The 24985-nt window shown below is 42.9% G+C and overlaps 1 protein-coding gene across 15 annotated transcripts in view; it reads right to left on the bottom strand.

Moving 5' to 3' along the window:
• Nucleotides 1–24985, bottom strand: part of fubp3 (far upstream element (FUSE) binding protein 3) — a 126724-nt gene that overhangs the window by 52421 nt on the left and 49318 nt on the right. For all 15 annotated transcript variants that reach the window (XM_078226362.1, XM_078226354.1, XM_078226356.1 and 12 more), the window contains exons 5-12: nt 23880–23951; nt 22462–22519; nt 20052–20217; nt 15849–15947; nt 8543–8641; nt 6624–6726; nt 3637–3737; nt 1598–1742 (exon numbers count right to left, since the gene is read on the bottom strand). In XM_078226362.1, coding sequence (XP_078082488.1) covers nt 1598–1742; nt 3637–3737; nt 6624–6726; nt 8543–8641; nt 15849–15947; nt 20052–20217; nt 22462–22519; nt 23880–23951 — 843 coding nt within the window. The remainder of the gene's footprint in view (nt 1–1597; nt 1743–3636; nt 3738–6623; nt 6727–8542; nt 8642–15848; nt 15948–20051; nt 20218–22461; nt 22520–23879; nt 23952–24985) is intronic.

The following is a 24985-nucleotide window of genomic DNA, read 5'->3' as shown; positions in this document are numbered from 1 at the left end:
CACAAGATTTGGGTAAAGCAGGCCCTGGCATGCAAGGCTGGAGGGGTAGCTGTTGGCAACAAAAAAAAACAGATTGACAGGTGGCACAGTGGCACCCTGCTGCCTCAGTGCCAAGGTCCCACGTCCAATTCCGGCCTCTGGTCAGTGTGTGTGTGGCATTTGCACTTTCTCCCCATGCCTGTGTGGATTTCCTCCGGGTGCTCCAGTTTCCTCCTACACTCCAAAGATGTGAGAGTTAGGTTGATTAGCCATGCTAAATTGTCGGGGGTTTACAGGGTAAAGGCGTGAGGTTAAGGGGGTAGGGCCAACGTGGGAGTGTGGTCGGTCCAGACTCGATGGGCCAATGGCTTCCTTCTGTACTGTAGGGATTCTATGATCCTATGACGGCCTGGGGCTAAAGAAGCTGGAAACTTAGCTTGAGCAAAATCGAAGAGCTCCAACAGCTGCAGAACACTCCACCGTACTCCAGCTAAGATCTATCTGGGTGTGTCATGCTCAGCAGTGATTTACAGTTCAAAATGAATGAACTGCAAGAAAAATACAACCAGGAGGTGGAGAAGAGGAGGAGGAGGAGGCTAGCCTCAGAAGCGAAAGCTCTGAAAAAACAGCAAAATCAGGCTAAAAGACAAGAGAAGAAGGCAAAAAGTTGTTTTTCATTGGGCTCAAGAAGTTCTGGCAAGGAACTATATCACAAGTGAAAAATGGATAGCTGCCATTGTCTTAGCACAGACAGGCCCGCTCTCCTACACCATACAAAGACAAGACAATGTCATATACGTGGAAGACATGCGGATCAACCTTTGGCAACAGTAACCACTTGCCAGAGAGAGAACTGACAAGAGTCCACATCAAGCTGTGCCAAGAGAAGATCTGGACATTCCTGAGAACATGGGACTTCCCGAACCAACTAGGGAAGATAATACTTCAGTTGAGAACACTTCAACACCAAGTCAATCTCCGAACACTGTGCCGACTCCGGTTAAGACAGCAACCGACAACATCTAAACCAAGCCAAAGACACCAGAGGTTGCAGTAAGCACTAAAAAGGTGACACCTGAAGTTTGCCGAAAACCACACAGATGGCGACAGCTTCTGGAAAGTCTGACCTGTTGACTGTTATTAATTGTTCTTATTGCTAATTTTGATTGATAATGTTATATTGTTATTGATGTCAGGTACCTTTGATTTAAGGGGGATGGGGGCAGGAGGGGGGGGCGAGTGTTGTGTATTCATGTTATTTCTAGTCTTTCCTCACTAGCAGCTTTGCAGGGGCACTTTAAGACATTGGTCATGTGATGTCACTGATGACATCGGACGTTTGCACAGGCAAATGGGCAATATCTAAACAGCCTGTAGAGTTAACCTCCTTTCAATAAAACCCGTCACTTGATTAAACCTTGGAGGCATGCGCCCTTTTTTTTAAAACCACGACACTACACAACTAAAAATGTGACCCTCATTAAAAGCCACTGCTCCGCCATTTCAGGTTTTCACTCAAAGTCCTATTTTTTCTATTGTTGTATAGTAATTACAAGTGTGACGTGAAGTTTGCAATTGATGAAGTTCACCGCAATTACGCACTGTCAGATCATCATACCTCTTCCAATAACTAAGCCACATTTATCAGCGGGTATTGTATATGTTATTTCCTGCATGCCACCTGGAGGTCCCATGTTCCAGTCACTACGACCCCTGCCCCGTCCTCTTCCAGGACCGCCAAAGCCAGATTGGCCATCTCTTTCCTGAAAGAATGAAGATGCATTAACAAATTGCAGAGCAGAGGTACAAATATAGTTTTGTTACTATTTATATGGAGGCTTTGATTAAAATGCATCGAGCAGCGACAGATAAATTGATTTTTGTTTAACGCTGGGATGGACAATTAGTTTTATGATCCAGGCGCTGACAGGTTTGGGAAACCTTGCAAGAGTCCAGTCAGTTTCAACACTGCTTTACTTCCACTAGAAGCAATCATTGAGCTGTGTAAGTACACTCCATCTAATGGAATGAAACTAGTATTGCAACATACCAATTCACCTCGCAGCTCCAATAGCTCAGTCCCAATATTTTAGTACGTTCTATTCCTCCATCAAAAGCTATACAATAGTTTAATATAGTAATTCAAACTGAATTGGGCAAAGATAAATGAGAGGGGATATAATTTTCCTGAAGCGACAGTCAGGAAATTTTAAACATATACAAGTTAGCTCTAATGTTGCAGTGCAGACATGAAGTATAGGCAAAGTATCACACAAATTTAGGCTAACAGAAGGAAAAGCCCCATCGACATAATTCAGGACCTATTTTAAAGTTATATATTCCAAGCTTAATTGTACATAACACTTTGATTTGATAGTCACCTATTCAACCAACTTTTGAAGAATTGGTTGAGTATAAGCACAGCAGACCACTACATTAGGGCGGCACGGTGGCACAGAGATTAGCACTGCTGCCTCACAGCGCCAAGGACCCAGGTTCAATTCCAGCCTCGGGTGATTGCGTGCATGGAATTTGTACGCTCTCCCTGCGTCTGCTTCCTCCGGGTGCTCCGGTTTCCTCCCACACTACAAAGGTGTGCGGGTTAGGTGGATTGGCCATGTTAAATTGACCCTCAGTGTCAAGGGAACTAGCTAGGGTAAATATATGGGGTTATGGGGATAGGACCTGGGTAGGATTGTCGTCGGTGCAGGCTTGATGGGCCGAATGGCCTTCTTCTGCACTGTAGGGATTCTATAAGGATTTCACTTAAATCAAACTAAAAGATCAATAATACACTAAGCTTCATACATTTCCTGAAAAGTTTCACTTAAAACCAGGTAGATGTGAAATTAGCAGCAATTGCAAATAAAATGAGGTGCTGAAGTCTACTGAATGTTTGTCAACACGTGTGTGAGACAAGGCTTAAATACAAAGATAGATAGTCCCTTGGGCGAGGGGCCCACAGAATCTTATACCAATATGCGCCAGTACCTTTAGAAGGGAAGAAATCTAGGCAAGGAAGGAATGGAGAAAAAAAAATACGATTGTGGCAAACTGAAACAAAGTGACTGACGAACAAGAATACAAGATTTACAGAACTATAATAATATAAAGTTTCCACTTTGGATTTCATGGTGAAAGTGCGTATAAAACGTTAGAAGTTGTGCAGGTTAGGTATTGCCTCATGTTACTGTTAAATTAATTTGCATAGTTACAAAGACTAAAGCTTAAATGAACCAGGGCAATTAAACAGCTTAATAAAATTGATTTTTTTTCCCCATTAAAGATTATTATTTGATGTTCGCGACTGTGGTTAACACGGTGTCGTCTGCCAGCTGGAATGGTTAATAATTTCACCAGTCAGTTTCTTAATAGATAATGAGTTCAATTTGAAGGGCCTTCTTGAATTGACACAATCTCGATTCGAGGGCTGTGATGAGTTTTGTGGGTGGAACCCAACTCAGGTGAGTTGAACCTTGAACCTGTGTACATTGCAGAAAACACTTCTGTCAGCAATTACACGCACAGCTCCTTTTTTAAATTCCCTAATGTTGGTTGGTCCAACTCCACTCCGATGTACTGACATATAGCAGAAGTTAAGTGGAAACTGCACACCCATGGATATTTCTTTGCTTCATAAAGCCTTTGATTGCTCACCTGCGCAGTGTGAATAAGTTCGTTAATCATATGAGAAGCATGTTGACACCTATCTGGAGGTCCCATCACCTGAGCAATTCTGTCTGGCATTATACCGTCATCTAGAAGAACAAAAACATTGGTGAGAAACGTTCAGCTCCAAGCATCTTTTACAGATCGGGGGTCGCAGGGCAGAGACACATGGATAGAGAAATGTTGAAAAGTCCCATTAATGATGGGCAGAGGGCCATGAGATCTTTTACAGTTTGAGAGCTTTAACTCTTGCTGAATCAATAATTAAATATTTTAAAGACTCCTTCATTGCCACTATGAACAAATGGGCCACGGAGTGTAACACACTGAAAAATATCAGGGCAGAATCTTGGGGTGGTGGGGCCTTGCTGCTCATCTGGCGACTCAAGGGGATGATGTGGAGATGCCGGCGTTGGACTGGGGTAAACACAGTAAGACGTTTAACAACACCAGGTTAAAGTCCAACAGGTTTATTTGGTAGCAAAAGCCACAAGCTTTTGGAGCTTTAAGCTCTTTCTTCAGGTGGGTGGGAATTCTGTTCACAAACAGGGCATATAAAGACAAACTCAATTTACAGAATAATGGTTGGAATGCGAATACAGAATCACACTTAACAGTGCCACCTGCCAAAATTAAATTGTCTGTCAAGTTGGTCCAGGAAGAATGGCCACCTGAAGGATGTACCAAAACCCCCAAAATGCTCAAGAGGCGTCAATACTTTCGGAAGACAGGACTGGGAAAAAAAAACAGAAACAGTGACCCTCCTCCCCCCACAATCCCCAAAAAGTGTAAAGTTAGACTTGTTTGCCAGCCCAGTGAATGAAACTGCTTGCTATTTTTACAATGTGGAGATGCCGGCGTTGGACTGGGGTAAACACAGTAAGAGTTTTAACCTGGTGTCGTTAAAACTCTTACTGTGCTATTTTTACAGTAGAGGACAACCTGCATATCACAAGCAAACTCATTGACAATGCAACTTGGCCTGAAAAATCTCACAACTAGGACCCTTTTTAATAAAGAATTGTAAATATCTTTCCCCAGTAAACCCACAAAGCCAGTTAACTGGAATGAAGAATTAGTAGCAGTCCCATTAATAGATGGCCTCATTAAATGGAGCAGACAACCAATCTTAAAACAACTTTCTAAAATGATTAGACTGAAAAACACTGCAGTACAACTAATGGAGCTGCTTCAACACTAACGCCATTAGCTTTCGGAGCGCTGCTCCTTCGTCAGGTGAGTGGGAGATCTGCTCAGTGAGTGTATCTTTTGTCACTGAGCAGATCTCCCACTCACCTGATGAAGGAGCAGTGCTCCGAAAGCTAGTGGCGTTTGCTGCCAAATAACCTGTTGGACTTTAACCTGGTGTTGTTAAACTCCTTACTGTGTTTACCCCAGTCCAACGCCGGCATCTCCACATCACAACACCAACCTGACAGTAATCATCTGAAACATTACTGCTGTCTTATACAGTGATTTAAATGTTTGCTACGTCAGATGTCTGGCAAATGCAAGGGGTTGAGAAATACATCACAGGCTTGATAAACAAGAGCCAAAACCGGAAATGTCTATTAACTGTAACGAGAAGGTAACTGGGAGTTTTGTTTTGCTACTGCTTAATTCAGGCGGGATTCTTTTGGAAGATCCTTACAAACTGTATTTTAAGATCACCTTTTTAATTCTGCTTCTTAGTTCTCCAGGCATAATAGCCTGAGCATTTGCTTTAAACTCAAGTTTCCAGTGAACTCTGAAATGGACTTTGCCTGACCAGTTTCAATTAGCCCAATGCAGTTATGCAATTCTGCAACGTGTGTTTGGAAATCCTCCCTCTGACAAAGAATGACACCAGTAGAGAAAGACCATTCAGCCCAGCATGCCTGTGCCTGCACTTCGGAGGAATTTGCACATTCTCCCCATGTCTGCGTGGGTTTCCTCCGGGTGCTCCGATTTCCTCCCACAGTCCAAAGATGTGTGGGTTAGGTGGATTGGCCATACTAAAGTGCCCCTTGGTGTCAGGGGGACTAGCTGGGGTAAATGCATGGGGTTATTGGGATAAGGCCTGGGTGGGATTGTAGTTGGTGCAGACTCGATGGGCCGAATGGCCTCCTTCTGCACTGTAGGGATTCGAAGATTCTAAGCTATTCAACTTCAAAATCTGTCAAAGGGATTTCAGTGATTCAATTTTTTTTATTCATTCGTGGGACGTAGGTGTCGCTGGCTGACCAGCATTTAATACCCTTCCCTAGTTGCCCTTGGAGAGCAGTTGCGAGTCAACCACATTATTGTGGCTCTGGAGTCACAGAGAGACCAGACCAGGTAAGGACGGCAGATTTCCTTTCCTAAAGACATTTGTGAACCAGATGGGTTTTTCCGACAATCGACAATGGTTTCATGGTCATCAGTAGATTCTTAATTCCACATTTTTGTTTTAATTGTATTCAAATTCCACCATCTGCAGTGATGGGATTCAAACCCGGGTCCCCAGAACATTCGCTGAGTTTCTGGATTAATAGTCTAGCGATAATGCCACTAGGCCATTACCTCCCCCTAAAATTATGCTAAGGGGTCATTTTTCAGACTACTAGATGTCTGCCATTTTTAGGATTGTATACTATCTGTCTGAATGGTAAAGGACATTCAGCAGTAAAGCAATTGGGATTTATCTGCATAATATTTTCATCTAATACCAGTAGAATGGAAATCAATGATCAGTTATGGTAGAACAAGCAACCAAATGTCATTTAAGTGACCGCTCTTTTCCTTAATTTTTGTTTGATTTAATTACATTTACCTGCGACCTTTGGCTTCAAATTGGACAAATTCAAAGAATATGGGTACAGGTGCAAGAATGATTGGGGTTGCTCTAGGCTGGGCAGTGTAAGAAAATGAGGGGAAGGTGACATACAATAAGAGCTGCATTAAAATCAAAACTGAATGGGTCTCTTCTGTACACATACCAGGTGATGTCTCCTTACCTGGTTTAAACTGAATTCTAACGCCAGCATCATTTTGAATTTTTTTTATCATTTCGCCATTTCTTCCTATTACAATACCAACAGCAAACCTAGGCACAGCAACCTGGGAGGTGAGGGAAAAGAGAAAGTTTTAATTCCACACACATTCTTATGAACTGGCCTTTACAAATGTTTATCACATCAACTTAGCCAATTTACTCCGAATAGTGGAGTCTCTGTTTTGAAAATATTCTTTTAACCCTACAAAACCAGTTGGCCCTTGGCAGGTCAACTCATCGACCTGTTTCTTCGTAAAACTTCATGAACTAACTGTCACGAGGAATATGCCAATCCTCCAGGACGCCAACATCTAGCCTGTAGGATTTTCATCCAACTCCAACAGATAGAATCTATTTTCCACTTCCATTCTGAAGGGGGGAGTCCTTGCTGAATTACAGTTCCATCAAGTACCTGAGACTTTTCCCACATGACTATTCATAGGTTCATAAGATATAGGATCAGAATTAGGCTATTTGGCCCATCGAGTCCGCTCCGCCATTCGATCATGGCTGATATGCTCCTCATCCCCATTTTCCTACCTTCTCCCCATAACCCTTCAACCCATTACCAATTAAAAATCTGTCTAACTCCTCCTTAAATGTACTCCCTGTCCCAGCATCCACCGCATTTTGGGGTAGCAGATTCCACAGATTCACAACTTTCGGGAGTAGTAGTTTTTCCTCAACTCTGTTTTAAATTTGCGACCCCTTATTCATGACCTCTCGTCCTAGAATGCCCCACCAGCGGAAGCATCCGTCCCACGTCTACTTTATCCATACCTATTATTTTGCATACCTCAATTTGATCTCCCCACATTCTTCTAAATTCCAGCGAGTATAGGCCTAAACTGTTCAATCTGTCTTCATACGACAAACCCCTTATCTCTGGGATCAATCTAGTGAACCTCCTCTGAACTGCCTCCAATGCCACTACATCTTTCCTCAATTAAGGGGACCAAAACTGTGTACAATGCTCCAGGCGGCCTCACCAATGCCTTGTTTAGTTGCAACAATACTTCCTTACCTTTATATTCTATTCCTTTAGCTATAAATGCCAACATTCCATTCACTTTCTTTATTATCTGCTGTACCTGCATGCTAGTTTTCTGTGACTCATGAACGAGGACACCCTGATCTCTCTGCATGACAGTAATGAGTAAGGCCATCGTTCAACCTTGGGGCATACCAAACAAGCCCCATTCTGTCCTTAACCTGACATCCACTTCAAGCACTGGTTTGAGATCAGGAGCAGGAATGCTGCCAATTTTCCACTCATTATCTCAAGGTGCGATTAATGCTTCCATTGGCAAAAGATTAGCTCAACACAGACTAGAAATTGCACGTTGGATCTACCTGGTTTAAATAGTTTAGATACACGCCAAATACCCTTCCTGGAGCTACTGGGGACCTCAAGGCTGGGCTGAAAAATATTCAAAATATTGTGCAGAATTCTCAAACGAAAATATCTCCAACAGTTAAACCTGTTAACAGGATTGGGATTAATTGAGGTATGAGAGAACACCAGCTGTTTAAGTGCATTTAAATCTACATTGATGGGGATAATCCAAAATATGCATCCTAAATGTATTTCAATAGAGTGCCATGGTTATACTTAACAGACATCTGAGAGGTGAATGGTCATGCCTGCAACCTGGACTGCAGACATTATAATCTGGATGAACTTGAATAAATTTACAGGCATGAAGGATTCAACTCATGCCAACAGGTAAAAACAACAGTTTCATATCTAATGATGCAATATAAGCACAGGGTGTTCCATGCCGAATGATGCAATGCAGCTGAAAGTCTGCCCAACCATCAGTTGAAAGCATTAAAAGTCTGTTACAACTTCAACATAAACAGAAGGAAGGCAGTACTTACATCTACACTATTTCCTCCCATTCTGGAACCAAATTCATTCCGCCTGAAGTCACCTTGATCTTTATCTCTGATTATTTCCAACACCATCTCTTTCGCTTGCTGGGAGTGGGAAGGAAAGGCAAAAAGGGGAAACAAACAAGATTACTGGAGAGCTTCAATCATCCACATGGGCACCATGCCGTGCATAAACAAATCATGGCGTAAACATTAATTGCAACTTTCAACATTGTACCGTGATTGAAAATATTCAAAAATTCATTTTTGCCGCCAGTGCTAAACAAAGATAGAATTATCAAACCATGCAGAGAACATGAGAGCTCTCATCTGCATTTTCAGTGCAGGAATGGCACAAATCAGCTCGATGAATTATAACCCACTCATTGCTCTCCCTCCAAACCCACGATCACTTCCATCTAGAAGGGCGAGGGCAGCAGATACATGGGAACACCACCACCTGCAAGTTCCCCTCCAAGCCAATCACCATCCTGACTTGGGAACATATTGCCGTTCCTTCGCAGTCACTGGGACAAAATCCTGGAATTCCCTCCCTAATGGCATTGCGGGTCAACCCACAGCACATGGACTGCAGCGATTCAAGACTCACCTGAAGAAGGAGCGACATTCTGAAAGCTTGTGCTACCAAATAAACCTGTTGGACTTTAACCTGGTGTTGTGAGACTTCTTACTGCGATTCAAGGCAGCAGCTCACCACCACCTTCTCAAGGGCAACTAGGGATGGGCAATAAATGCTGGCCAGCCAGAGACGCCCATGTCCCATGAATGAATTTTTAAAAAAAATACACGTTGTTGATCTTTGTCAGAGCAGATTGAAGCAGGAGACTCCAAAGGAAGCAGTGAACAAGGCGTGTTGCTCACAATAATGACAGATGATCAGAAATGAAATAGCTCCCAGATCAGAATTGGCAATTAAACATTCCAGGATATCAAACTTTCAGAACTGGTAGTCAGTATGGGTGGGATGAAGAAAATATTTCATAAAACTAGAATATTTGATTTTAAATACAGAAGTGTTCCAGAATAGAACGGCTTTGGATTGAGACAAGGAATAAGCAAGAGTTCCAGTCACAATACTGGGCATGTATTATACAATGCTGACGAGTGGAAAGGAAACTGACTTTTGCGGGCAGATTAGAACCATAGATGTAGAAGATCTTAATTCTTTAAAAAAAAGGGCAGATAAAGAAAACATGAGGTGGAAAAGGAAAATCTCTGTTATATGTTCAGAACTGATTTTAGTCAGTATGTTGTTTCAACCGGGAGGAAGCTCCACTTGGGACATGGTTCTAGACAATGGAGTGGGCCCAGTACGAGCTCCTTATGGTAGGCAAACATTTAGACCAACATAATCGTAACACAATTAGCTTCAAAGTGTTCATAGAAAAGGTAAAAGAAAAGTTAAGGCCACAGACTGAAGAAGTTTAAGCAAGAAACAAAGAAAGAAAGTGGCCAATAGAATCAGAGATTGGCAATGGAAATTAAAAGCAGTGGTGGGAAATTGTGCAGTGCTCTGGTCAGACCATGCATTCTATACCATGCCACCTTGGATTAGAGGCAGCACAGAGAACAGCCAAAGGGTTGAACAACGTCAGAGCCAAGACAGGAGAAACTTCGCCTTTTCGTGAAGGGTCTGAGGGGTGGTGATATCATGAGGTTTATAAACCAGCAAGGCAAAGGCAAATCCAAAAACTTGCGAGCTAGACTCAAGAGACACCAGTTTGAAGTAATAAAGAACAAGTTTAGTACTGGAATCAAAGGTGATTCTTCACACAGTAAGTAATACATGCAATGAACTCCTGGATACAACACTAAAGGCAAAGAGTCATTTAACAGATCATAAAAGAAGAATTTGGGTCTTTCAGATGAAGGAAGATGAGCTGAATGTCATTCCTCAATCAAATATCTAGAGAGTCAAGTCACTGAAAAGGAGAATGCAAAGAGTAGCTGGAAAACAGTAGTTGCATGTGAACAGTTTAATTTGGGGTTACTTATTTTCTATATACATAAATTAACTATGGAGTTGAAGGAACATTGAAATTTGATGTCAACCAATGAAGTTGGCATCATAAACTGCAAGTAGGATTATGAATACAGTACGACATGAGGCAAATAAGGCCAAATTAAAATGGCATTCAATAGCGGGTGCAGACCTAAACAATCGTTAGCCTGTTTTACCATTCAGTACAATTATGGCCAATCTTTTGCCTCAACTCACTTTCTCATCCATTCATCATATCCTTTGATTCACTGACATATCAAAAATCTATCTCAGCTTAAGTATATTCAATGATGGTGCATCCACAACCTTCCGGGGTAGAGAATTCCAAACATTCACAATCCTTGAAGAAAATTCAGTCCTAAATGACTGGTTCCCATCCGAAGACTGCTCCAGTATCTTAGATTCCCCAGCCAGAGGAAGCAACCTCTGTCTTCCCCCACATGCTGGGGGCAGCATGGTGGCACAGTGGTTAGCATCACGGGACCCGGGTTCAATTCCTGGCTTGGGTAACTGCCTGGGTGGAGTCTGCACATTCTCCCAGTGTCTGTGTGGGTTTCCTCCAGATGCTCTGGTTTCCCTCCCACAGTCCGAAAGACGTGCTGGTTAGGTGTATTGGCCATTCTAAATTCTCCCGCAGTGTACCTGAACAGGCGACAGAGTGTGGTGACTCGGGGATTTTCACAGTAACTTCATTGCAGTGTTAATGTAAGCCTACTTGTGACACCAATAAATAAACTTCAAAAAAAAAAGTCAAGCCCTCTCAGGATCTTGTATATTTCAATGAGATCACCTTTTGTTCTTCTAAAGTCCATACAGCACAGGCCCAATTTACATCTCATCCCTGGAACCAATTGTGCGAAACTTCACTGTAGCACCTTCCAAGTATTTCTTTCCTTTGATACGAAGACCAAAACTGCACGACAGTACCACAGGTGGGTTCTCCCAAAAACTCTTTGTTTGTAGTGAAACCTCCTTATTCCTGTACTCCAATGCTCTTTCAATGAAGGCCGACATGCTATTCACCTTCCTAAGCTTGCCGTACCTGCATGCTAACTTTGTGCTTCTGGTACGAGTATACCCAAGTATTCCCAAACATTGAGAAGTTTCATGCCTTTTAAAACATTCCTATTCTTACTATCAAAGTGAATAACCTCACACTCCCCCACATTATACTCCATCTGTCACCTTACTGCCCTTTCAGTTAACAGGTCCATACATCCTTGCAGCCTCTGCCCTCACAACTTACATTCCCACCTAGCTTTGTATTGACAGAAAACGTAGATATACTACTCTCAGCTTCTTCATAAGACTCATTGACATAGACTGTAACCAGGTGAGGCCCCAGACTGATCTTTGCAGAACTCCACTAGTTAGTCTATCAACTTGAAAACATCCCATTTATCCCTATTCTGTGCTTCCTATCCATTAACCAAATCCGTACGCATGCTAATATATTATGCCCAACTTCATGATCCCATATCCTGAGTATTAAACTTTTATGGGCACCTTATCAAACATCCTTTAGAAATACAAGTGAACTTCATCTTCCTTTATTTACCCTACCAATTACATCAATGCAAGATGAATAAATTTGGCAAGAAAAGTTTTTCTTTTGTAAATCCATGGTGAGTCTCTCTGGTCAAACTATGATCAGAAAAATGCGAGTACATTTTGAAAGAAACAACACTACTGAAATGGTTGAGATTTTAAACAGAATGGAGGAACCTCTGTATATCCACACACAGGTCATTAACAGTGTCAGCACAAGCAGATAAGGCCAGAAAAAAAGCTAAACAAAACTTCTGGTTTTGTTAATCTACAGACTTGAGTATAAACTCAAGGGACGAATGAATTAGCCAGACCTTAGCAAGGCTGCAACTGCAGTATTGCACAGGTTTTGACACCCAATTGAGGAGGATTGCAACTATGAAGAGAGATTAGATATTAGACTTTTTGCACTAGAAGGAGGTTGCCCAGATTTCAAGGCCTTCAAGATGCGGATATGGTACGGATTGATTTTTTAAATGTTTATTCATTAGTCACAAGTAGGTTTACATTAACACTGCAATCAAGTTACTGTGAAAATCCCCTAGTCGCCACACTCTGGCACCTGTTCGGGTACAGTGAAGGAGAATTTAGCATGGCCAATGCACTAATCTGCACGTCTTTTGGAGAGTGGGAGGAAACCGGAGCACCCGAAGGAAACCCACAGACACGGGGAGAAGGTGCAAACTCCACACAGACAGTGACCCAAGCCAGGAATCGAACCCCTGTCCCTGGCGAGATAGCAGTGCTAACCACTGTGCCCCATGATTGCCTCCACAGATTGGTGAGACTGCTAAAGGGCAGAAATGTATGATCGATACATCCTTAGGGTCCTTAGGGATGGGATTTACGACCATTTAGAAAGATGCGGATTAATCCGAGATAGTCAGCACGGATTCGTGAAGGGCAAGTCGTGCCTCACAAATTTGATAGAATTTTTTGAGGAGGTAACTAAGTGTGTTGATGAAGGTAGGGCAGTTGATGTCATATACATGGATTTTAGTAAGGCGTTTGATAAGGTCCCCCATGGTCGGCTTATGATGAAAGTGAGGAGGTGTGGGATAGAGGGAAAGTTGGCCGATTGGATAGGTAACTGGCTGTCTGACCGAAGACAGAGGGCGGTGGTCGATGGAAAATTTTCGGATTGGAGGCAGGTTGCTAGCGGTGTGCCGCAGGGATCGGTGCTTGGTCCTCTGCTCTTTGTGATTTTTATTAATGACTTAGAGGAGGGGGCTGAAGGGTGGATCAGTAAATTTGCTGATGACACCAAGATTGGTGGAGTAGTGGATGAGGTGGAGGGCTGTTGTAGGCTGCAAAGAGACATAGATAGGATGCAAAGCTGGGCTGAAAAATGGCAAATGGAGTTTAACCCTGATAAATGTGAGGTGATTCATTTTGGTAGGACAAATTTAAATGTGGATTACAGGGTCAAAGGTAGGGTTCTGAAGACTGTGGAGGAACAGAGAGATCTTGGGGTCCATATCCACAGATCTCTAAAGGTTGCCAGTCAAGTGGATAGAGCTGTGAAGAAGGCCTATAGTGTGTTAGCTTTTATTAACAGGGGGTTGGAGTTTAAGAGCCGTGGGGTTATGCTGCAACTGTACAGGACCTTGGTGAGACCACATTTGGAATATTGTGTGCAGTTCTGGTCACCTCACTATAGGAAGGATGTGGAAGCGCTGGAAGGAGTGCAGAGGAGATTTACCAGGATGCTGCCTGGTTTGGAGGGTAGGTCATATGAGGAAAGGTTGAGGGAGCTAGGGCTGTTCTCTCTGGAGCGGAGGAGGCTGAGGGGAGACTTAATAGAGGTGTATAAAATGATGAAGGGGATAGATAGAGTGAACGTTCAAAGACTATTTCCTCGGGTGGATGGAGCTATTACAAGGGGGCATAACTATAGGGTTCGTGGTGGGAGATACAGGACGGATATCAGAGGTAGGTTCTTTACGCAGAGAGTGGTTGGGGTGTGGAATGGACTGCCTGCAGTGATAGTGGAGTCAGACACTTTAGAAACATTTAAGCGGTTATTGGATAGGCACATGGAGCACACCAGGATGATAGGGAGTGGGATAGCTTGATCTTGGTTTCAGATAAAGCTCGGCACAACATCGTGGGCCGAAGGGCCTGTTCTGTGCTGTACTGTTCTATGTTCTATAAATAATTAGAGACACAAGAAAGATTGGTCGGGTATCCTTTATCCGAATCCTATGGGGCTGATTGTGTTTTGGTATTTAAATATTTTCAATTTGCGGAACTACCTATGTACAGTAAGCCTAGGTCTACTTGCATTAGAACAGTCTAAGTGAGCTATGGTCTACAAATGCGACGTTGTTTCGCCATTCGCCAACACAAACACACTACGTTTCACTTGCTAACACTTATTACACAGTGTAATATATGACATTGATTTATTAACATACAAATTAACTGCATAGTCTTTCGAAAAGAGTTTGGTTTTTGGGCGCGTTTGTATGTATGGAAAAAGGATTTTTGACCTGTAATTTCTTTGGAGGACAGCTAACATGTAACATGTAAAACTGCTTGCCACAAGACGTTCAGGCAGAATCCATCAATTCTTTTATAGAGGAATTTAGATGGCTGCTTTTAAAAGGCAAATGGAAGCAGAGGAAAACATAGAAACTAGAAGGAGCGGGCCATATCCTGATCCTGCCTCTCCCCTCAACCCCCCAAACAAATCCCTTTAGCCCCAAAAGTTGTATCTAATTTCTTCTTGAAATCGCACAACGTTTTGGCCTCAATTATTTTGTGGTAGTGAATTCCACACATTCACCACTCTCTGGATGAAGAATCTGCTCCTCAGCTTAGCCCTAAAGGTTTATCCCTTATCCTCAAACTATGACCCCCAGTTCTGGACACCCCCACCATCAGGAACATTCTTTTGGAATCTACCCTGTCCAACACTGTTAGAATTTTTTAAAGTTTCTATGAGATTCCCTCTCACTCTTCTAAACTCCAATAGCTATAATCCTAACTGACTTAGTCTCTCCTCATATGACAGACCTGCCATCCCAGGAATCAGCCTGGTAAAGTAGAATTAGATGTGAGATACATGTATAGGAAAAAAAAAGTGTACAGCTGATACAATCTCAGTATCAAGAGAAGCAACCTCTTTGGTCTATGTACCTGTAGCCTGTCCAGGTTGCTTAATTGAGGGGGACTGGCAGCATATCTTTCTATATCGGAGGACTTTTGTGCTTGCATGCAATGTACCAACAGCTGTGTAGTGCGTACACAGGAACGTAGTGGTGGAGTTTGGGGAAATTCCATGCAAAATAATTTCCATGGATATAATTTGGGAATAAAGAAACAAAGGATGTTGCATTTACGCCAACACATCAAGCTATCTTTTCAGCTGCTGAACCACCTAGGTTTGCCATTCTGTACCAAGTTCAGATTTTTAGTCTCTGCAGTTTTGTTCATACCAACCTGGCATGAGAAATAAAACTGTGCCTACTCTCCCAGAACTCTGGCACCTTGCTTGCCAAGTGAAAAGCAAAGTCAGCACTGACATGGTGAACTGGTAAGCAAGTTAGAAATGGCACTGGCTATCAATGAAAACAAAGTCAGTGTGCCCCTGAGCACTCGGCACAAAGACTGTGTGTCAAGTTAGATAAACACGATTTTATTGTGCATATACCGAGGTACACTGGGATAAATTACACAGGAATCATGTGCTAATCAGCTCTTTTGTTATCTCAATGAGGGATATGGAGGTCAACTCACCTGTACTTTGTAAGGATCTCCTGTAATCCGCAGTGGTTTGTCTGCACCTGTGGGAAGTGGTCCATCCTGAATCATTATCATTTTTACACCAGTTCTCTCCTGAAGAAGAGGAAAAAAAGGATCATGCTCCAACGTGTAGACACTAACACTCCAGCAATCGGGTTAACACAAAAACTTAACACATTCGTTTGGCCCGGTCACCTAATTAACTTTAGCCAGGGGTGTTTGCATTTCTGGTTATGGGCCTTTTGATCTTCAACAATAGAAATCATAGAATCATAGAAACCCTACAGTACAGAAAGAGGCCATTCGGCCCATCGAGTCTGCACCGACCACAATCCCACCCAGGCTCTACCCCCATATCCCTACACATTTTACCCACTAATCCCTTTAACCTATGCATCTCAGGACACTAAGGGGCAATTTTTAGCATGGCCAATCAACCTAACCCGCACATCTTTGGACTGTGGGAGGAAACCGGAGCACCCGAAGGAAGCCCACACAGACACGAGGAGAATGTGCAAACTCCACACAGACAGTGACCCAAGCCAGGTATCGAACCCAGGTCCCTGGAGCTGTGAAGCAGCAGGGCTAACCACTCTACCCTCTAAGGGATAGAGTTGTACAGGATTTAAGGGATAGGTGGGTTGAACACTTTATCGGCCATGAAAGGAAATGCAATTGTCATTGAAAGTGATCACTGAATAGGTAACTTCCCAGTAGAGGATTGCTGAGAAGTATACAGGTGATCTTATGAAGTTTCATGATGTGCCTAAATAGCCACAGTAAAATTCAGCTCAATGTACCAAATTATGCAATATGGTTTGCATACATCAACTATATCATAATTTCTACTCTGACCGAGCGCTATTCAAATTATATACAACGATTTTCCCCACAAGACAAATTCAAGGATTGTGAATATTCAGTGTTCTTTCAATCTCAAAACTTACACAAGTTACGTTTTTTTGCACTGGCACAAAGTACGTTCTCCTGGTTCTATTCACGGTCTACAAATCGCATTTTCAAACAAAATAAATAAGTTAGCATTGCCACCCTCTCCTCAAGAGGACTTCTTTTGCATACTTACAAGTATGGCTACATAGTTTTTGGACAGCCTCGAACAAGTGGGGTGAAGTTTAGCTGTACAAACACTCACACTTAAGCTAAGATTGCCTCATTCTCACGCATTCAGCTGACAATTGCACTCTCAAGACTCGTGTTTACAAAGATTGAGGTGGCGCCCGACATCTCGAGCTGGGTTGCTAACTTTGTATTTCCACTTCTGGGCTGTTAAAATAGGACATCATTTGGGCTGCCGGTGGTTCCCCTTCCCTTTGCCTGGCTTCCCACTGAAAATGCTGACCAGAGGGTCCTGCAAGGTAGGGCACATACGATGCAGCGTGCATGCTTCTTGGAACAACAGAGAAGAGAAGAATTCATTCCTCTTAGAAGGCGCAGAGTCTTTGGTACTCTCTGCCCCAGAGAGCAGTGGAGGTAGGTTCAGTAAATATTTTTAAGGCAGAGGGAGACAGATTCTTGACTAACAAAGGTTTATGGGGGGTAGGAAGGAAAGTGGAGGTGAGGTCACAACCAGATCAGCCATGATCTTACTAAATGACAGAGCAGGTTCGAGGGGCTGAATGTCCTACTCCTGCTCCTATTTCGGATGCTTGTGAAGTGAAGTCCATTTGGAAGGGTTCCCTACTTCAGAAACTTTTGAAACAAATACCCAAAGGTATATTTGAATGAAGCAATGAGGCGCAAGGCCCATTTTTAACCCCACCTTGAGATTTTCCTTAAATGTCATCAGCCTTATTTGTACCTATCCAAAGGATCCTCATTGCACAGGAATACAATAACACTGCATTCCTCCAATATGAATACATGTTTATAACTATTGCAAGGATAATAAAGACTGCTCAGCAATAATTAGACTGGAAGTCTGTAACCTCGCACTCAGGAAAACTCTCAAGTTCCAAACAGACATTAGTGAGCAATCCGGCTGGAGCACCTTCAGGTATCTGCAACTGTGAAGAGCAAGCTGCAAGTGAACCCGTTTTGTATGGCTCATTCAGTACAGGAGCAGGGATGTCTTGCTCCAATTATACAGCGCCTTCCTTGGTGAGGCCACTCCGGGAATAGGGCACGCAGTTTAGGCCTCCTTGCCTAAGGAAGGATGTGCTTGATCTAGGGAGAGTGCAGTGAAGGTTTACCAGACTGATTCCTGGGATGTCGAGACTGAGGTATGAGGAGAAACTGAGGCGGTTAGGATTATGTTCGCTGGAGTTCAGAAGAATTAATGGGAATCTCAGAAATCTATAAAATTCTAACAGGACTAGACAGGGTAGATGCAGGAAGGATGCTATCGATGGTGGGGGAGTCTAGAACCAGGGGTTGGAATCTGAGGATTAAGGGTAAACCGTTTAGGACTGAGATGAAGGGAAATTTCTTCAACCAGAGTGGTGAGCCTGTGGAAATCTCTACCAAAGAAAGTTGAGGCCAAAACATTGTATGTTTTCATGGAGGAGTTGGATGTAGTTTTTGCTTTTAATTCATTCATGGGATACGGGTGACGCCAGTTGGCCAGCATTTACTGCCCATCCCTAGTTGCCCTTGGAGGGCAGCTGAGAGTCAACCACATTGTTGTGGCTCTGGAGTCACCTGTAGGCCAGACCAGGTAAGGACGGCAGATTTCCTTCCCTAAAGGACATTAGTGAACCAGATGGGTTTTTCTGACAATCGACAATAGTTTCATGGTCATCAGTCGATTCTTAATTCCAGATATTTTTTGCTAAATTCAAATTCCACCATCTGCCGTGGCGGAATCCGAACCCGGGTCCCCAGGACATTAGCTGAGTTTCTGAATTAATAGTCTAGTGATAATACCACGAGGCCAATGCCTCCCCCTGTTGTTCTGGAATCATCCAAATGTTTTACGAACATTCTCCAGTGCCTCTATATCATTTTTATTATATGGAGACCAGAACAGTTCAGAGTACCTCAAAGTGTGGTTTAACTAAGGTGCTTTACAACATTGATTTAATGTTTCTTTGCAGCCTGTGAAACTTTATGGGCTATGCCTTCGCAGCCCACAACATAGAGCATGGACACATATGGAGTGAAAATACTGGACAGCTGTGAGCAGAATTTCAAGGCAGCATAATGGTTTCTGTCAATGTCTTATCAATTAAATTGTTAGGGTTTATTAATGTCAATTACATTGTTAAGGGAAACAGGTGATGTGTATTTGAATACATATATATCACTCGAGGATAGCTGGGACACTGGGTGGAAGTGAGGAGTGCTAACACTGAATTAAGTCAATGAAGTCCTTCAGCAAGGAAAGCTTCTTGTGTCTCACTTTTGACTTCAACTAGTGTGGATCCTGTTAACAGTTGGTGCATGAACTTCCCACATTTTGTACAATGGAAATATTTTAAAAAGCAGATGGTAAATGTTCTACCAAACAGGCCGAGTTCAAAGAATACTTGAACATATCACTGGTAAAATACTGGGAATGCGTCACTCATGAAAGCAATTTGAATTTAAAACATCGCAAATTAAAAACTTATTCGTATAATTTAACTTCCTGCTAACACATCAGTGCCAATGCACCGAAGCAACTTTGATCACAACACTGAATGGACTCTTATCAGGACCCGAAATGTTGGCTCTATTCCCTCAGTACGAAGTCCCACAACACCAGGTTAAAGTCCAACAGGTTTATTTGGTAGCACCAGCCACAAGCTTTCGGAGCACTGCCCCTTCATGAAGGGGCAGTGATCCGAAAGCTTGTGACTGGTGCTATCAAATAAACCTGTTGGACTTTAACCTGGTGTTGAGAGACTTGGCACTGTGCTTACCCCAGTCCAATGCTGGCATCTCCACATCATGGTTATTCTCTCTCCACAGATGTTGCCAGACCTGCTGAGATTTTCCAGCACTTTCTGCTTTTATTTCAGATTTCCAGCATCTGCAGTACTTTGCTGATATATTACTGTGCAAATGAATTCGGAACAGCAGGTAACTGTCAGAATGCATCAGTCTATCTAGAATGTTTGGCACACAATAGAGGAAAGTTGGACCAGTAAACTGCTGGGTTCGATAACTTTTCAGATATTGAGATCACAAAACACATTTGCAGCAATGAAGGATGTGAAATAAAAGTGACTCCACCATATTGTCACCGACTTCTCTTACCTGCAGTTGTTTAATGGTTTCCCCTCCTTTGCCAATGACGAGACCTACTTTGCTAGCCGGGATTTGGATTTCCTGTATAGCGCTGTTGGAGCTATCAATGTCATTGTGAAAACCAGGTCCGTTCCGACACCGATCCACAATCTGTCCTAAGAGTCTTTTCGCTTCTCTGATTAATAAACCAGCACATCATGGTGATCAGACAAGTCAGTCTTGAAAGCCCAGAACTATACAATTCAAACAATTTTGCATGACTGAATTAATTAAATTACATTCAACAAAATACTCCACAGGAATGCCATAGTGCCAGAACAATGCAGCCATGATCTTTTAGTTCTGTTAGCTGGTTGGAAATTTTCGTTGGTCAAAATTTTAAGAGAGTTTGTTGATTACTTACGTTCCAGAAAAATTCAGTCCATTTCAGGCAAATAGCTTTGAGAGCTTAATATCCCCAGTTTGGGGTTTCAGCACACCAGCACTCTATTGTGCTGGAACACAGGACATGGATTAACAGCTCAAATCTCTCAATTCTACCTTTCCTGCCAGGTGGAGACAGAAACCGGTGCTGTCTTGTCCTTTGAAAGGGGAGGGAAGGAACAAGAGGCGACCACAATCCTCATGCATCTCTCAAATGCATCACCGGCAGAGGGCAGGAAGTGTGAAGTGGAAAATATTGCTCGGAAACATCAGGAACAAGGGTGCCATGGCTGTTACCAACTTTTGTGTTAGAAATGGCACATCATTACCAGATTAGTGAGGTAATTAATAAGGACGTATGAGGGGCATCTGAGGACTCGGAGTCTGTACTCGGAGTAAAGTAGTATGAGAGAGGGGGGGATCTCATTGAAATTTACAGAATACTGAAAGCTCTGGATGGAATGGACGTGGGAAAGATGCTTTCATTAGGAGAGACTAGGATCCGAGGGCACAGTCTCTGAGTAAAGGACGACCCTTTAGAACAGAGATGAGGAGGAAGTTCTTCAGCCAGAGGGTGGTGAATCTATGGAATTCATTGCCACAGAAGGCTGTGGAGGCCAAGTCATTGAGTGTGTTTAAGACAAAGATAGATAGATTCTTGATTGGTAAGGGGATCAAAGATTACAGGGAAAAGGCGGGAGAATAGTGTTGAGAAACTCATCAGCCATGATTGAATGGCGGAGCAGACATGATGGGTCGAAAGGCCTAATTCTGCTCCTATATCTAATGGTCTAAAATTCTTTGACACAAAGGGCATTTGACAAAAAAGAATTAAGCCTTTAAATAAACCCTGCAAAGATTATTGTAAAATCTACGCTAAGTCACACCATTGTTTAAGTGTTGTTTCCCTTATTTAGTTAGCAGTAACAATATGCAAATCATACCAGCATATTTAACATGTTGTCCTAGCGCAGAGGTCCTTGGAGGCAGACCATGATCTATCAGGTCTTGGAGCCAAACTGCAGACCATGCAAGATTTGACAGTCCAGCTGTCTGACAACTTTTGTCCCTTCTTGTTTATATTTGGTTAATCATCACTCAAATGAAGCTAACTATGCACATTCATGCGAGAAAGTAGATACAAGTTGTCTAGCTTATCTTGCCTGTTTCAACCCTCTGGGGTCAACCAAAGCAGCACCTAAATCGATCTGGCACAGAGGTTTAGCAATTCTGCCAGTTTGAAGTGAAATTAAAGTTTCTCCTTTTTGACACTGGACATAATGTCCAGTATGAAAAGAATGCAGCTGTGGAAATAATACTCCAGTAGCTTTAGGTAAGCGAGCATGGAGAGTTGATCGTGGGTCTCAGCGAGCATTGAGTCTTGGATGAATATTTGGTGACACCCCACTTCTCCTCAATGGGTAAATTTAGCTCAACATTTTGCCATATAGAACATGAGGTGGAGATTCATGGGTGTCAAGAAGGGCGGCACGGTGACACAGTGGTTAGCACTGCTACCTCACAGCACCAGGGACCCGGGTTCGATTCCCGGCTTGGGTCACTGTCTGTGCGGAGTCTACATGTTCTCCCCATGTCTGCTTGGGTTTCCTCCAGATGCTCCAATTTCCTCCAAGTCCGAAAGATGTGCTGGTCAGGTACATTGGCCATGCTAAATTTTCCCTCGGTGTAACCAAACAGACACTGGAGTGTGGCAACTAGAGGATTTTCACAGTAACTACATTGCAGTGTTAATGTGAGCCTACTTGTGACACTAATAAATAAACTTGAAATCGTAACAGGTGATGTGCTATGATTACGTTCAGAGCGTTGGGTGTGGGAGGGGATGATGATCGGTAAGGCAAGAGCATTTGTAGGAGGGAAACTGGACACAGGCACAAGAGGATACACGAAAATCCAAATTATACAACAGATTGCACAGTAGCTTAATATGTCAAACGTATACTCAAGAGAACTAAAGACGAGAGTCAACACTTACTCTATACTCTCGGGGGAGCCTGTCAACGTGCAGGATCTTTCTGGGAGGCCTCCACTATCTTGCAGGGGTGCAAAAAGGAAAGTTAGCTCACAGGAAATGAGGAATCCTGGTATCACAGTGTTACTACTGAAGAGTTAATATATATTTGTCATGCCAGAAGAGTATCAAAATTTCACATCAACCTAGACAATAATGGTAGCAGGACTACATGAGAGTCATAGAGGTTCACAGCATGGAAACAGGTCCTTTGGCCCAACTTGTCCATGCCGCCCTTTCTTTTTTAAAACCCCTAAACTAATCCCAATTGCCCGCATTTGGTCCATATCCCTCTATACCCATCGTACCCATGTAACTATCTAAATGCTTTTTAAAACACAAAATCGTACCCACCTCTACTACTACCTCTGGCAGCTTGTTCCAGACACTCACCACCCTCTGTGAAAAAATTGCCCCTCTGGACACTTTTGTATCTCTCCCCTCTCACCTTAAACCTATGCCCTCTAGTTTTAGACTCCCCTACCTTTGGGAAAAATATTGACTATCTAGCTGATCTATGCCCCTCATTTTTTATAGACCTCTATAAGATCACCCCTCAGCCTCCTACGCTCCAGAGAAAAAAGTCCCAGTCTGTCCAGCCTCTCCTTATAACTTAAACCATCAAGTCCCGGTAGCATCCTAGTAAATCTTTTCTGCACTCTTTCTCGTTTAATAATATACTTTCTATAATACAGTGACCAGAATTGCACACAGTATTCCAAGTGTGGCCTTACCAATGTCTTGTACAACTTCAACAAGACATTCCAACTCCTACATTCAATGTTCTGACCAGCGAAACCAAGCATGCCGAATGCCTTCTTCACCACTCTGTCCATCTGTGACTCCACTTTCAAGGAGCTATGAACATGTACCCCTAGGTCTCTTTGTTCTGTAACTCTCCCCAGCGCCCTACCATTAACTGAGTAAGTCCTGCCCTGGTTCAATCTACCAAAATGCATCACCTCGCATTTGTCTAAATTAAACTCCATCTGCCATTCGTCAGCCCACTGGTCCAATTGATCAAGATCCCGTTTCAATTGGGGATAACTTTCTTCACTGTCCACTATGCCACCAATCTTAGTGTCATCTGCAAACTTACTCACCATGCCTCCTATATTCTCATCCAAATCATTAATATAAATGACAAACAACAGTGGACCCAGCACTGATCCCTGAGGCACACCGCTGGTCACAGGCCTCCAGTTTGAAAAACAACCCTCTACAAGCACCCTCTGGCTTCTGTCAATTGTAATATCTAAGACAAACAAGTGCATTTTAAGAGACTATGGTAAGGTATATGAAGGTATAAGGTATATGAATGTACAATTATTAAACCAGAAACTGAAGATAATTTAACCTCGTCTCAACAGCCAAGTGCTTACCAGGTGCGATCTGAATTTTGCAGCCAGATTCCATCTGTATCCGAGATATCTGTTCCCCTCCCCTGCCGATTACTGAAGGGAACAATAGCAAACATGGGAGTCAATAGGAGGACAGGAATATCAACACTATCGTAAAGAGAAAGCAGCCCTATTCTAGTCTATATAGAGAGAGTTTAAATACAACCTGCCTAAAATGATCAGGGTTATACCGACCCGATGCATTTTAATGCAAAATATATGGAGGTCAGAATAGTCACAAGTGAGCAACAATGAAGAATTATCGCCAGTACGTACGCACGCACACACGTGTCCATGCCCCCCCCCCCGCCCGTGTCCCCCCTGTCCCTATGCCCCCATGTATGTGTATTCGCGTGCACATGCGAGTGATTGAGATGTGCGTGCGAGAGATTCATAATCTTGCTCTCCATTCAACCCCCATTTCACCCAAGATCCTCTCTAGCAGCAGCTGATTAAGTGAAACACTGTAATCAGATACATGTACTCGGATTCCATTCAATTCTGAACTGCAGTTTCTGCAGGCAAAATGGTCAACCAAACCAGCTACTTGTAAAAGTTACTAAAAAGCAACGCCCTGGAGATTTATACAAAGTTTTTGTAATCCAGTTGAAAGCTTCTCTCCCCAACATAATATCCAAGCAGGCAGCACATTGCCAGGTTTGTCCAAATATTGCCCTGTATCCAGCCACTACGTGCTCAAACACAAGCAAATGTGACACTCACTCCTATTCGGCTACTTGGTTCAACATCTCTCCAGAAAGACTATTCTGAAGAAAGATCATTAACCTGAAAAGTTGACACGAGTTCTCTCTCCACAAGTGCTGCCAGACCAGATTTCCAGCATGCACAGGATTCTGCTCGAATTTCCCGAGACAGTGCAGCCAAGATCAGCACTGGATAAATAGCCTCCAATTATTCCAATTTTGCTGCACTGACCTCACATCTTATCAAATTACTGCCCTTTTCTTTTTAAAAGGGAGCAGACTGAAGTCCTATGTTCATTCCAGTTTTCATAGCAAATTGAACACACACATCTCACCCGTCACATTCTGAACAGTTGAAGAAATCAATAGGGTGAGAGACAAGAT

Source organism: Mustelus asterias, chromosome 13, assembly GCF_964213995.1.
Source record: "Mustelus asterias chromosome 13, sMusAst1.hap1.1, whole genome shotgun sequence".
Lineage (NCBI taxonomy): Eukaryota > Metazoa > Chordata > Chondrichthyes > Carcharhiniformes > Triakidae > Mustelus > Mustelus asterias.
Note: the sequence above shows the minus strand (reverse complement) of the source record. Positions and strands in the feature narration are given on the sequence as shown.